The following is a 14,311-nucleotide window of genomic DNA, read 5'->3' as shown; positions in this document are numbered from 1 at the left end:
CTTGGCTGTTCTCCAGACTACCGGTACTGACCATCCACGCCATATCTTGTTAGACCGCATCCATTTGACGGAGTCTTTGCGAGTCTGAGTCTGAGAGACGTGATCCTTTCTCTCCAAAAGGTCCATCGCCCGATATTTCAATGACCCTGAGATTTGAAAGTCTTCGAGTAGGCAAATCGTCTCAAGGTTCGTCGTGATACGCGAGAGAAAAGGCAATGACTAGAGACGAGTGAAAGCTACAGGAATGGGAGTGCGAAATTAGTGGGAGAAAGAGCAGACCAATACGAGAAGAAACAGTACTCGATATGAAAACCTCCGCTTTTAGGGACAAGATGAAGACCATGAGGCCATGTCGATACTTCCAACTCCCGGACAGCACTGCCGCCACTCCTTTTACACATTGCGCCTTTCAACTTTATTAGACAACAACGCACGCCGAAAGGCCACGATCGCTACAGAAACTTTGCTACCGAACGCGGTGTCCACTCCAGCACCCGATCCGCAAGCGTTGAACCACCCTTACAGTTTACCCCCATTTTCTTCAGTTTCTTGAACCTCTCCATCAACCACAACACCGTCTCCTTATCGTCGCACACCCAGTTTGATGACCACGAAATCACCTCCTCCAACGTCTCGGCCAAATCCTCCAAAAGATCCATCCCATGCCTCAACGTTGGGATCAAATTCGACCGCGTTAACCCCAAAGATTTGAGTCGCCTACATCGTCCAAGTTGCTCGAATACAATTCGATGATCCGACGGTACCGTCGATGCCATCCTGAACCCAATCTCCAGGGTCTCCAACGTTCGCTCGCACGCCCAGGGTTTCGCCGCTCGAACCGTCCGGCCGTTACGATTGGGCATGTAATAGATCGCGGACAGGGTCCTATTCGGTGGAGTCATATCACTCAGTTGAATAGTTCGCCTCGCGACGAAATGCCTCAGATGTTGGCATGTCTCCAAAAAGATCTGCAGGTCCAGACTGGTGAGCAGATGTCTCCACTGCGCCCTTGGGTCCCGTTGACCATGGCTATCGCCGCGGGAATCTGCGACGTATCCAATTGGGTTATCTAGATCGATGTTCCAGTCCCCCAGTTCCACGTGGGTCAGAAACTGTGCGCGTGCTCCCAAACAGCGCAGATCTTCGGCTGAGAGGGCACAGTTCTTCCTGGAGATGAGGGTAGTTAGCTTAGGAAAGAGCTCGAGTGAGTCCTCACATTGTTGTCGTTGCTGCTCTTCCAGATGCTGCTGGGCTTCGTAGGTCCGTCCATGACTGTTCATGGGAGAAGATTCTGCGGACGGAGGCAAGAGGTAGAAGTAAAAAGGCACCTTTCCTTCTGTCTCGATCATTTTGAGCTTAGGGCAGGATGCATGTAAGCTCTGAGCCAGAGCGAGAGGTTGATTTTTTCGCAAGTTGAGGAAAGTATTGTCGATGATGCGAATTGACGAAAGGTTCTGGAGTCGTCGGAGCACGTTGATACCCTGGCTCTGCCCATAGAGTAGCCATACGTTGAACGAAAACGTCTCCAGTCTGTACGGAGGCGCATTCCTATCCAAAGACCTGCTCTCAGGATCCAAGGGTCCATATTCGACGCCTTCCAACGACAAATATCTCAAGTGGGGCATACCCTCAAAGAGTCGGTCCAGAGCAATATAGATCGTTGATTCTCCTTCGAAGGTGAGGCTCAAGTCTGTCAGGCTAATGAAGTGGTAGATGAACTCGTCCTGGAACATCATATTATCTGAATTGCTGAAAAGACGAAGCGACTGAAGAGTCGGCTGATTGGGTCTTGGTGTGAGTGGCGTCCTTTTCTCCAATCCATCCGTAGACGCCGTTGTTGGGATGTCCAGCAGGATATCTTGGGCGTCCTCGAAAGACATCCCTTCATAAAAATCTTCTGTCCATTCTACGGCGCGGATATGTCGCCTGTGCGTCTTGAATCCAGAGAAGAGAGACTCGTGATTGTACTTGCTGAAGACTAGGCGGCTATAGAGGACTGGAATGATTTCGGTATACCATGCACGAGAGACCGTGAGGAAGCGCTTCAGAGTATATGGCTCAAGGTGCCGGAAAATGGAAGACAGAAGTTCGGCAGGCAGACGAGGCAGAGACTTGGGCGCTGGGACGTCTGATCCCTGCAAGGAGGTCGCGGTCATGGTGTCCGTGGAGATTGGCGGAGGTGAAGGAATGAGATGTAGATCACCATGGTGCCGCAGCTCTCCCTTCGCGTGCTCTTCTTTCGTGAGTCTCTCCACGACCTTTAGTGAGCCCTACCCCCCAAGCATCTCTGTCACGAACCGCTTATACTTCAAGGGCATAGAGCTCATTTCCCACCCTCCACATTCCTGCTCATTCCACAGCTTCATCACTAACGGACATGCTTCTCAACTCGATCGCCTCATCCACCAGGATCATCGCACGCAATTCTGCGACCCGCGTCTGCCAGCGCACCTTCTCTGCAGCCAGTACGTCTACTCCCTCGCTCTTCGTCTACAAAGCAGATCTCTCTCCCCTCATTGCAAAAACGTCCAAATTAAATCCCCTCTTCTCTCATATCCTTCTAAACGCTACAACGCCCCAATTACAGCCGCTATGAATGCGAAGAAGCAGTTCATTCTCATCGCCCGTGATTACCAGGATCCTGACGCTCCTAACCGCCGGGCTACTGTCCGTCCCAAGCATTTGGTCGGCGCCAAGGAACTCAAGAAATCCGGCATGCTCCAACTCGGGGGTGCGCTCCTGACGAATCACTCCGAGTCTGGACAGATGATCGGGTCCGTTATGATCTTTAACGCGGATTCGGAGGAGGAAGTTATTAAGGCTGTTGAAAGGTAAGACCCGGATGCGAACATCAATTGATCTGCAGAGAATGTAGCCCTGGATGTATTTTTTGGACATAGGGGGGGTTTTTTTCTCACAACTAGAGCGCATTTTATTTATTTTTTATTTTTGCTAACGTGTAGGGACCTGTATGTCACAGAGAAAGTATGGGAGCATTACCAGATCATGCCCTTCCGTCAGGCTGCTTTCGAGCCATAAGGGGAGCTAGAAACTGACAGTGAATGGCCATTGACGCGTTCGTAAATAAAAATAAAACCGTTTAAAACATCATATATCTCCTCGTAAAGGACATGTATGGATAGCAAGAATATTTTCTCGCGAAAGGTGGTCATGACTCACGGCCGTTTGAACTCCTCGCGTCGACATCACGGTGCCTCAAGACTAAACTTTTAACAACTTCTAGATGTTCATAACATTCTTTGATTCATTTCTGTTTTGTGTTTGGTTTTGGATTACTACAAATACAATTTTTTTTTTTTTTTTAGGAAGATTACAGGGCAATACTGTACAAAAAAACGACTGAAAAGTTTTTCTTTCCCTTCTACTTAACCAACAACTTCCACCACCCAATCGACTCTCTCACGCTCGCGCGAGTACACGACCTTATAACCAGTTCTGTACGCGACTCCACTTCCCCGTTCCACCATCAGGATATCCAACTCCGCCTTCGCATTACCCTGGGCATCATGCGCCGCGCGCACCTCGCATCCATAGGGCAACTCGGCCTCCAATCCCATCGGGTGCTTGATCATCTTTCGCTTCTTCTGGTTCTGCAGGGCAGAGTTCATCGACGCCGGGAGATGGCTGCCTCCGTAGTGTCGTCCGTTCGCAGCATTGATCAACGGCTGTCCGTTCGCCTGCACATTCGTCGCATTTCTGCCAGTGTTGTTAGCTGCGTTGGTGCCGTCCTTGGGTGCGATCGACTTGGTCGCAACCTTGGGCAAGCGGTCCTCATTAGCGGTAGCCTTATCACGCTCATCGCCGTCCCCCTCGGCATCACTCTCTTCGTTGCTGCTCTCGTTGTCGTCCCCTTGCTGCTCTGCAGTGAGCTGCTGGCCCTCCTCCTCGGACACGACCTCGTTCAACTGACGACGACGCATGCGGATGGGGCCATGCTGGGCGAGCCAGAGCTGGATCGGACCCTCCTCATCGCGCATGGGCTGACGGACATCCTCGCAACGCTTGTACACGTACTCGGAAAGAGTCAGCTTGCGTTCGTGATGGTCGTCCTGCTGCTTGGTCAGACGAGCCTCCTCTTCGGCAGAGAGCTTCTCAAAGACGTTCTTGACAGGCATGGTCATAGTGTTCGTCTGAGAGTTATAGTGGGGGCAGGAGAGAACCGTAGGGACCTTGGAAGGATCGACATCCGTGTCGACGGACGCGGGAATAGGGCCAAAGTATGTGTAATCGAACTTGGCTGTAGAATTTTCAAGAATAAAGAGATGACAATGAGTTCCCTAGAACAAGAACAAAAAAAAAAAAAAATCTAGACACGCGCACAGTGCCATTGAAATACATACCAATACCGGCAATCGTCCAGCAAACAAAATCGTCGACTGCAACACTGTCCTGGTTACGGCCCGAACGCCTTGTTTGACCATTGAATTCTCCGTCCTCCTCATTGAGCTCATCTTCCTCCTCATCGTTCGCATCCGTCATATCCATGATCGATGCCTTCTTCGAGGACGTGCGGTACTCAAGCAACGGACTACGGTCCATAGCCGCCTGCAGAGGGATCTTGCCCTCGATCTTGGGGCTTCCGATTGAGGACGCGCTCAAGTAATATGCACGGCCATCCTCGGGGTGAACGCGATCAGGATGCTCAAGGACAATCTTCTGCATCTGGCTCACTGGACCCGTACCCGAACGCGAGACCTTGCCGTTCTCAACCTTGCGGATGATCAAACGGTCGGTCATGATGCCTGTCAAGTCATTGATCAGTACAATCTCCGATCCGTAGAGGACCGGCTCCGAGTTTGAGAACACGTACACGGGCTCCTGCTGCATCTGTTGCTGGTGACGGAACTGGAACGACGGCGAGCCAACCGTCTGGTTCAAGCCAGATGCAGACTCCATGCGACCTTGGTTCGAGAGCGAGCTCGCCATGCCAGCGGACTGGCCCTGAGCGGCGGGGTTAGCACCTGAAAGTTCACCCTTCATGCGAATGGGTACAAACTTGGTCGAATGGCTGGGGGCTCTGAAAGCGCCCATACTTGCAGGAGCGGTCTTGACAGGAGGCGATGGCGGGGGCTTGACCATCTTGATCGTAAACGAGGACCAGGATCCGATCTTGGCACAGACGGCGTTGTTGTCGACCGCCATGTACTTTGTGCGGACCGTCTGCGCGTTAATACGGTTCAGGAGCGAGACGCTCATGCCATTCAGGATAAAGCACGAGGCATTACCAGCCTTGGCGGTCTTCTTCGAGGGCTTGGAGATGATGGGAATCGGGTTCGAGTCCATAATGGCCGTGGGCATGCTCGTATGCTTGTTCAAGTATACTTGAAGGCCTAACTTGAAACGCTTGGAGCTGTCAGAGCCGGTGCCAGTGACATGCAAGTTGCGGAACGAGCACTTGAGGCCGTCATCAAGCGCGCAATCCTGCTCCATCAAGTTCTCGCCGTGGGGACCATTGACCTTCTCGTGAATGACTGACATGGTAACATGGGAATTCTCGGCCCGAATCTGCTTGGCATTGACGCCGGCAGAGACGTGCACCATCGGAGGCGGGCAGAGGTATCGCTTCTCAATGCCATAGGACTTCTGGGCAATGGCACCATGCCAGCAGCGGATGGTCGTCATCTGGTAGCGCTGCATTCTCGTCATGGAATGGCTCTTCTTGGCCGACGAGTCCTGGGCAGGACGCGCATACTGGACACGGCGAGACAAGAGATGCAACTCCTGCGAGGACTCATCCATGGGGTCTACAGCAGGGACGTTGGCATTGGCGCGAGGGCCCTGGCGGATAGGAGAGTGGTCACGATCCCACTTGCGCTTCACCTGCATCGAAAGAGGTGAGATGCGCTGCTGCTGAGACTGCGAAGGGGCAGGCTGGTAGTAGGGTTGATCCTTGGGCTCGATCTTAACGTAGATCTGACGGTCGGTGCGCTTGGAAGCTGCGCGGGGCGAGAGCGCTGGCTGCTGCATCACAGGAGAAGCTGGGCCGTTGGACGAGATCGGGGCAGGGGCGATCGAGCGAGGCTGGATGGCCTTGTGTTTGATGGACTGTGGCTGCGGGTAAGCAAGCGGCCGACTGTAGACCATGGGCTTCTCAGCTGGGGATTGCACGGGAGAGTGCTGTTGGTATGGTCCACGGTGCAGTGGGGATGAAACACCTGGAGGACTTGACCGCTCGCTTGAGCTGGAATCAGAGTGGGTGTAGGGATGGGAGACGCTTGAGGAGGCGGGACGCTGCTCGGGCAACGCAGCGTAGAGTGAGGGGAGACGATGGCCCTCGTGATGCTCTTGTTGTTGCTGCTGTTGCTGTTGGTGCTGCTGTGCCTGTTTCGCAGCGAACCGATCCAAGGCAGCGCCAATGGGAGGACCATGACCGAAGTTGCCAGTGGTGTTGCTTGGGGCAACATGGCGTGCTGAGGAGTAATAGCCGTTTCTATCCTCGCGATCTTGGCTTGTCACATTGCGGAAGTAGCGCATATGACGGCCAGGAAGATCCTTGCGATAGAAGGGCTCCTCGGGTGCCAGGATCGGTGGCAAATGGAACTTGTTCACGTCATCAAAAGCACGGCGATGTTGATGTTCAGAGTGTTGACTATAGGGCGAGGAGGGCTGGTGCTTGTGGAAACCAAAGGAGGGGTCTCGGCGATACTGATCGTGATGCTGCTGCTGATCATGGGAGTTGGAGTGATGGTCGGTCGTGAGGAGGTGGTCGTGCTGGTCCCTATTGCTATTGCGGACTCTGCCCTCATAGCCTTCTGTGTGTCTTACTACAGATCGTTGAGATTGAGGATAGGCATGGGATGGGTAGGACTCAGGGTATGGGTAGTAGGGGCGACTGTCCCCGTTGCTATAGCCATTGTAGTGTGGTGATGTGTTAGATGGCTGGCGCCGAGGGCTTTGTGGCCGAGGAGGGTATTCTTGGTGCTGCTGCTGGTGTCGCTGGGAATGATAGTGCTCATGTTCGCGCGAAGGCTGAGAGCGATGGTGCTGCTCCATGGGATATGAGTAGGGAGGGTATTGATGCTGGCGTGGGGAGGACTCGGACTCGCGCGGGTATGAAGAGGAGTGCTGTTGTGAGGGGTGAGGGTGATGATGATGAGGATATGAAGTCGAGGATGAGGACGCGGGCGAGGACGAAGAAGGATGACTGTAATATGGGTCGTAGGGTAGTTGTGGCTCTGACTCAAGGCCGGCGGATGCGAAGGCTGGCTTCATATTGAATATCTAGTTAAAGGGGAGGCAATGTGGTTAGCTGATGGCTCATGGGAACTTGGGGCAGATGACGGAGAAGACGCCATCTGGAAACTGAAGGTGTAAAGTAAGAGAGTATGTAATAAGCTAATGAAGACGCGTGCCAGATAGGCGGTAGTCATTGGACTGACATAGTCGATATAGTCAGCATAGGAAGGGGAAGGGGGGGGAGGGATGTACAACAAAGGAAATCACACGCGAGTTCACACGGCGCAATTAGACACACCATCTTTGTCTGTTCTGACATAATGCAGCCCTGGAGGGCAGGCTGACCCGTCTACCAAACCCCTTGGCGGATTATGTGCGTTAAGCATGGTCATTGACATAAACCCATACGTATATATGACAGCTTCGTTGCGATTGAAACACGATGGCAAGCAGCAGCACATTACAGGAGGAACAGGAGGCAGCATGGATGCAAAGGCAGACGTAAAGAAGCCGAGTCGAGAGAAAGAAAGGAAGAAAAAAAAAAAAAAAAAAAGAGTGAAGGGTAGAGGTCAAGGGCGAAGGAATAACAGGGGTTATTTGAGTGTCGATGGGAAAATTGATCAAGAAAAAGGGGACCGCTCAGCCTTTTTTCGATTCTCATTCTCTTCGAGGGAGCAGCTGAAGGCGAGGATGGCTTAGTTAGCCGGTCTGGATGTGAGAATGAAGAGACCTGCCTGTATTGCTTTGCTGCTCACTATCCCATTCTCTCAATTGGTCTTGCAGAAGGCATGCTGCACCCCCTCGAGACACCTTTTTCTTTGCTGAACGTCAAATAGCCAAACAAAAATAGCTGAAGAAAAAGGGGTTGACAGGAACGTAGCACCAATAAACGATGGCGTAGAGTGTGAAGGTCGCCGAGAGCGACACGGGCATGACATGTCAGTGGGGCACGCGGATACATGCGTGTGTATGTATTGCATACATGCATTAGGTGCAGTTGGGTCGTGAGGATGTGTATGTGTCTTATACAGAGCAGCGTGTCTCTCTCGATCAGACTCAGGGACGAAAGATAATAATAATAATAATAATAATAATAATAATAATAAATATGAGGGGAAAGGAGTGTGTGTATGGATGTCGCCTTTAACTTACAATGCAATTGGTTTGGTGCGAGGAGTGCGGATGAAATTATTTATCGATGCTACTCAAAGTTCGTCAAAGAACGGAGGAAAATACAATTGATACGAAGGAGGAGTAGCAGAGTGGTAGGAGAAATTAAAGGCGTGAGTGCAAAAAAGGAGGGGGGAGAGTGAGTGTGGAAGTATGAATTGTGATGTGGGCGCGAAGTGTGCGGATGAGTCGGATGAGAGATGTACTTCGGAAAATAAACGGGCGAAGAGGGATGGATGGAATGGAGGAATGAGTGGATGAGGAAGAGGAGAAAGTGATGCGAAAGGAGAATAAAGAAAAGAAAGAGAGGAGAGGAGGGGTGGGTGTGCTTGTGAGAAAAAAGGCCGGAGAAATAAAACCGCCCTCCTGATATACACTTTACACACGGTGGTTGGGGGAGGACAAAGATGAGAATTTTATGAGCCGGGGTAATTCTAGGCATCGTTACCAGAACGAGCAAGCAACCCACGCCAACTCAACCCAAGCAGGTGCCACCGCGAGCTCTTTACTTTACCTTCAGTTCAATTCACCCCAAGTCGCTTCAATTGGCTTCAATTCAATCGTTGTTTGTTGCCCATCGTTACCTCAGATGGAGTACTCGTCTTTCTGTTTGTCTACGGACAATTTAGTCGAGGACTGAATTGCTTTGATTAACTCAACTATATTCCAAAACGTGTACAGTAAACAACTTTTATTTTCCTACCTCTCTTCCTTCTGGCTCTCTTGCCCTCTCTTTCTCGCGCTCTCATCTCTTGGCTTGCCCTAACTTTTTTTCCTTGTCGCTTTTGTGCTTTGCCAAAGCTCATTTCCACAGTTGCATGGGATGAGGACCAAATTAAGACCAGATTTGATTGAATAGTCTACTCAAAAGACAGCCAACGAAAAGCTATGCTGGAACCAGACTGACTGACCGTGTGAAGGATGGCAGGGAACCATAAACCCAAAATACCCAAAACGAAGTACCGACCCTTCATTTCACTCAATGTACCCAGGTGCACGCAACCCGAGTCCATTCACACCAGAGCAAGAAACAGAAACACGATGCAGTTTAGGGACCGTTGGCTATTTGTAGTGTTGGCACTCCATCTCCATTGATCGCTAGAGGGTCCCCATGCCTGCTGTTTATTGTTGATGGTGTCCCAGAAGGCAACAAACAGAACAAGAATAAATTTTCCGTAGACACTTTCCTTTCTTACTCCTCGCCTTGTCTTTTTGAAATGAAATTGTTGATCCACAAACAACAAAACAAAGCGAGTGACACCGCCTGGCTCTGTTCACGAGATTGTTGCCCAACGACAATCGACTTGCTCGCGAGAAACAAACAATGGGAGGAGCATCCTGCAGAAGACATGTGTACCGAAAAAAGGGGTCAGCAAATGGAACAGAAACATCCCAAGGCTGGACACACATGAACTCACCGCGCATACATACAAACACACAGCCTGCAAAAGAAATGAATCGAGTCTTCCGATATGGCCGACAAAGTAACCGAGAGACCACTCCTCCTCATCCACCTATCACTCAACTAGCCCGATACCACATTACAGTTTCTTGATTTTCGCAAGTCTTCGTGCCGGAAAATAGAATGAAAGAAGATAAGTGATCCGAATGAGAATGATAAAAAGGTTTGGTCTGGTCCATTTCGCGTGTACCTTGAAGACGATTTAGCTGAAGCGGAATATTTCTTCGCATGCACCCTTGCATTCCTGCATTCGTGGAGTTGAGCTGACTGCTCCCACTAAACTAGACCACTCGCAGTTCTTTTTTTATGTTCATCGTGCTCACTATAATGAGCTGAGCAAACAAGACTAACGCTACCAAAGGGGTCATGGAAGGGGAAGGGAAGGGGGAAAGGAGAAGGGGAGTAGGTCCAAGCCAAAATGAATGTCTCGCCTCAAGAATTCATAACTCTCGCACACGCACACAGCAGACACCCTTTGGTTATTGTCCAGTTCGCCCAGTTCTAGTCCATGGCCACTTGCGCAATTGCCGATCAACAGTGCGTCTATGTCATTGGCGTCCCCCCTTATGGTCCTCTTTGGATATGTGCACTGTTAAATTAATTTTATCTTGGCCTAGACCCCTGCCCCGTGTGTCGACTTGCTTTCCCATCGCTTCGTGCAGAGAAGAGATGCGCCCAAAGCATAGACAACAAGACACATCTGTTTTGTGATGTGATCGAGGGTGAAAGAAGGGGATGCGAACTTCACGCCAGAATAAATTCTCCCATTGGCTAATTCCGTGTCTAGCGTGCCTCCGCCCAATCAGCGCGCTTGAGATTGTTGACCTTATCGAACTTTATTGTATTCAGTTCAACTTAAGCTAAACAGAAAAAAATAAAAGAAAATGCAATTGCACCCGCAAATGGAAACGATTTAAAATTCCTCCATTGTCTTGAGGTTTAGTTACCACCGTCATATTCTGTCCCTGATTCGGGTCTGTTGTGGATGGTGGCGGTGGCGCCTGAAAGGGTGCGGAATAAATTGGGCCATTCATTTCTCTCCTATGGCCATGTCCTTTTAACCTTTGGCCGTCTTTCTAAACCTCCAAGGGAAACAAGAAAGAAGTGCCGTTGTTTCCCTTAAGAGAAAAGCCGTTTCATATCTTACTCAGCTCCGCTTCAAAGATCCTTCCCCTATCATCATCGTTCCCCTAGATGTGCGTTCCCACAACACAAACACAAACAACACAAACAAATATTTCTTTTTGATCGGCACATCTGAATGCAACACATCCAATCGTCTCTTTACACCAATGCCGATTTCCCCATCAAGCCGATGGTCATCCGTAGTCTACTGTTACAGCAGGAGACATCAAAGTCTCTCATAGGTTGACGGGCGTATTCTGTATAGGACAGGAGAGGAAATCAGCGCCGGACAATTTTTCTTTGGGATATTCGCATGGTCCATTAGCATTGATGCGAATTACCATTTCTATTTTGGACTGCTATTGAATCAATTGACGAACCGATTCATTCAACCGATGAAAATACTAGGTAGACTAAATGGAGCATCCCCCCAGTCACTGGAAACGAAAGAAAATTCTCCTTGCAAACGTTATTTAATAGCGAGAGTCGCGAGAGCTGCTCGCTCCGTTTTCCCTAGCCTTCTCCTTTTCCTTCTCCACTTTTTTTAGGTCAATTCATGCCCAGACATAGACGCAACATCTGCGGACTATCTATGGATTGAGTCCGTAGGAACTCACCGGTTCCTGTGGGTGCGTGCCGCTTACTACAATATAATTAGCCAACGATTAAACCGAGAAAATGAACTTTCGGTCTATCCCGTCTAATAGATTGCCACCACATCGCCCGGAAGCGCGTTTTTCGATGATGATGATACAGGAATGTACACCGAAGCATCAGCCTAAATGACCCTCCTGTCTATAGTCGACCGGATCATATATCCGTAAGGTTCTATAGTCCATCCAGAGCAATGTAGTCTTTGTTACCACCTTGTGTTATTCTGTGGCGGCTCTCAAGATTTTCGTTATAGTAATACACACCTGGATTTCTCCCATTCTTTTCCCATGACAAGAAAAGCCTGGACCATCTCGGCAACTCTTCCGGAGGCTGAATAATTATACCATAACCGCGTATGAGACAATTTTTTCAGGATTGAAAGTAGTCTACATAGTCTACATACGGCTATGTAAAGTATGATGCACACATCCAAATAACAAACAAACGATCACGATGTGCCCCTCGTTTCTGAACTCTTTTCTTCCTGTTATTCATCATCATCACCATCATCACCCTCCATCTGGCTCATGCCACGCTTCGCTGGTGATACTGTTTGGTGATAGTGTTTGTCCCACCCCTCATCTTGTGTTCGTGTTTTCTCCTCCGGCCTTTCTTCTCTCGCGCTGTTGTATTGACGAGATACAAAAGCAAAGTGCCAAAAACAACGGCTGATCGTAATCATGGTGCATACGGAAGCTGGTTGATGTGGACCAATCGGGGAAAAGTCATGAGCAATGAGGATTTCTAGACAAAAACTCTGGCGGCCAATTCGGCTCTTAACTAAAATGGTATCTAAAAAAAAAATTTAAAAAAAAGGCCAGTTCTCGTTCTTGTTTCTTTACTATTCGAAAACGCGTCTCTTTATGACCAAATGTCGATCATATTCTTAGATCCGGGATCCTTGACTCTATGTGACATCTAGGCTTTGCAAAGCACACTCTTTGGTTATTCACTTTATTAAGAATCTGAGAAGCAAAGCAGACCAAGGAAGGAGCAGCTATGACCATGATGGCGGAGATGAATTGTAGAGAAATGGAGCTAGCGATTCCTTTTCTTTTCTTTTTTTTTTAGAAAACCTCATTCCCCGCAGCCATCTCCATCTCGATCTTCTTTAGTTGCTTTCGTCAAATGTCGCCAGCAAACTTAGCATACGTATATAGCTAGGCTCTAAATGCGCGACGCGTAATTCAATGGGCGCGTTTTCCTTTCTCTTTCCTGGGCGTAAAACATGTGGCCCACTATTAAACCGTATCCCTTGTCCGTGTTTTAATCGACTCTGTGTGGGCGTGGCATACACAAAAGTACAGCAATATTGCACAAGGAGAAAAAAAAATTCCCTCATATTAGTGCCATTTCCTCTCATGGCAGAAGAGAACCATGGAACCCTTTTCTTTTCCCTACTGCAGAGAGAGGTATCTTTTCCCAACAAGGCAATCAACTTACTGTACATAGGAAGGGTGATTATACCACAGAGGAGAACAGAAACATAGACAGAGCCTGAGAAAGGGATGGATGCGAGGGAGCTAAGGAGAGCATGAACAGGAAGAGGACCGTTGATGGGAATGGGAAGAGCACGATGCAGGAGCGGAGAATTCATGAGCATCGGCGCATGTTTTCATCTGTGGGAATAAGCGAATCTCTTTAACTGTTCAATCGACTTGTCCCTACAGTCACTGTAGATTACTCGAACGCGTGCGAGCGCGCTCAGTTCTACACATCTCCGCGTACAGTCTTTGAATTATAATCAACAGATGACTATCGATCGATTTATATTACGGAACTTTTTTTCTATTTTTTTTACTTTCTAACCCGCACGACCTTTTCAGTTGACATTCAATTGAGTAAAGAGAATTTATCCCCGCTTAATACCTTCATGTGTATTTCCGCATGCTCACGCCGTGGAGGTGGAGGAGGATGAAGACGGAAAGGGGAATTGTAATTTTCGACATGGAGAGCACAAGTGGTCGTACATGAGGTCACTTTAATTGAACTACTGTACAGCACTGTATTTTATATTATAAAAAAAAAAACTTCCTCCCCCCCCCCCCCCCGCCATGGGAAAATAATGCATCCCACGACGCGTCTTGAAGGGACTATAGTCCCGCAGGCAAGGTACATGTCGCATACATTCTTGTAGGAGGAGGTATTTTATTATTATTTACGATCGCTGTACCTTCGCGGCTGATAACAAATGGAAATCCCTAGTTAGTCTACAAATACACCCCTCTAGGCTATCAATAGGTGAATAAGAACCAAGAGGAACGGGTGAGTAAGTCTATGCAGGGGGAGAATTTTTTTTTTTTACGTGCCGGACAATAACTAACATCACTCTGTGCTAGACTATTTGTAGTGGTCCCGTCCTGAGAAAAACAAAGTGCAGATTGTTGGCTGCTTTTGCTCTCGATTTTTTTTTATTTGTTTGTTCGAATTTTGAATGGCCAATGGATTCTTCCGGATGGGCTTTCGCCCTTCCCAGTGAATACATTATTCATCAGCATCAAATGTATTTATGTAGAGTGATGGATGGACAAAGATGCCTGCTTACTGGACAGGGGCAGGGGGAGGGGGTTATGAAAGCAGATAATAAAGAGAACTAAAATAAGGAAAAGCCCTTGTACCTTTCTTCTGACCGCAAGGAGCTGTACTTTTTTTATTTCAAGCGCTCGCACTTTTTTTCTTCAAAACTGTTCATTTTGTCGGTTG

At 49.0% G+C, this 14,311-nt stretch overlaps 4 protein-coding genes across 4 annotated transcripts; 1 reads left to right on the top strand and 3 right to left on the bottom strand.

The window, feature by feature from the left end:
- Positions 1-452: 452 nt before the first annotated feature.
- BC939DRAFT_506269 (uncharacterized protein) lies at positions 453-2,156 on the bottom strand (the record flags this gene model as incomplete). Its single annotated transcript, XM_051560764.1, has 1 exon — positions 453-2,156. One exon carries the CDS (start codon positions 2,154-2,156, stop codon positions 453-455), a length of 1,704 nt encoding a protein of 567 aa, XP_051408747.1.
- Positions 2,157-2,377: 221 nt separating this feature from the next.
- Positions 2,378-3,039, top strand: BC939DRAFT_506268 (uncharacterized protein; the record flags this gene model as incomplete). The annotated part of the gene is made up of 3 exons (XM_051560763.1): positions 2,378-2,465; positions 2,588-2,831; positions 2,964-3,039. 3 exons carry the CDS (start codon positions 2,378-2,380, stop codon positions 3,037-3,039), a joined length of 408 nt encoding a protein of 135 aa, XP_051408746.1.
- Positions 3,040-3,386: 347 nt separating this feature from the next.
- On the bottom strand, positions 3,387-7,233 carry BC939DRAFT_506267 (uncharacterized protein; the record flags this gene model as incomplete). Its single annotated transcript, XM_051560762.1, has 2 exons — positions 3,387-4,258; positions 4,362-7,233. The coding sequence occupies 2 exons, from the start codon at positions 7,231-7,233 to the stop codon at positions 3,387-3,389; spliced, it is 3,744 nt and encodes a 1,247-aa protein (XP_051408745.1).
- Positions 7,234-12,092: 4,859 nt separating this feature from the next.
- Positions 12,093-12,411, bottom strand: BC939DRAFT_462008 (uncharacterized protein; the record flags this gene model as incomplete). The annotated part of the gene is made up of 1 exon (XM_051557064.1): positions 12,093-12,411. Exon 1 carries the CDS (start codon positions 12,288-12,290, stop codon positions 12,096-12,098), a length of 195 nt encoding a protein of 64 aa, XP_051408744.1. The 5' UTR covers positions 12,291-12,411.
- Between the last annotated feature and the right edge of the window lie 1,900 nt (positions 12,412-14,311).

Source organism: Gamsiella multidivaricata (assembly GCF_025024155.1).
Source record: "Gamsiella multidivaricata strain RSA 2152 chromosome Unknown BC939scaffold_69, whole genome shotgun sequence".
In the NCBI taxonomy this organism is placed as follows: domain Eukaryota; kingdom Fungi; phylum Mortierellomycota; class Mortierellomycetes; order Mortierellales; family Mortierellaceae; genus Gamsiella; species Gamsiella multidivaricata.
The sequence above is the reverse complement of the archived record's forward strand: the minus strand, read 5'-3'. Positions and strand labels throughout refer to the sequence as shown.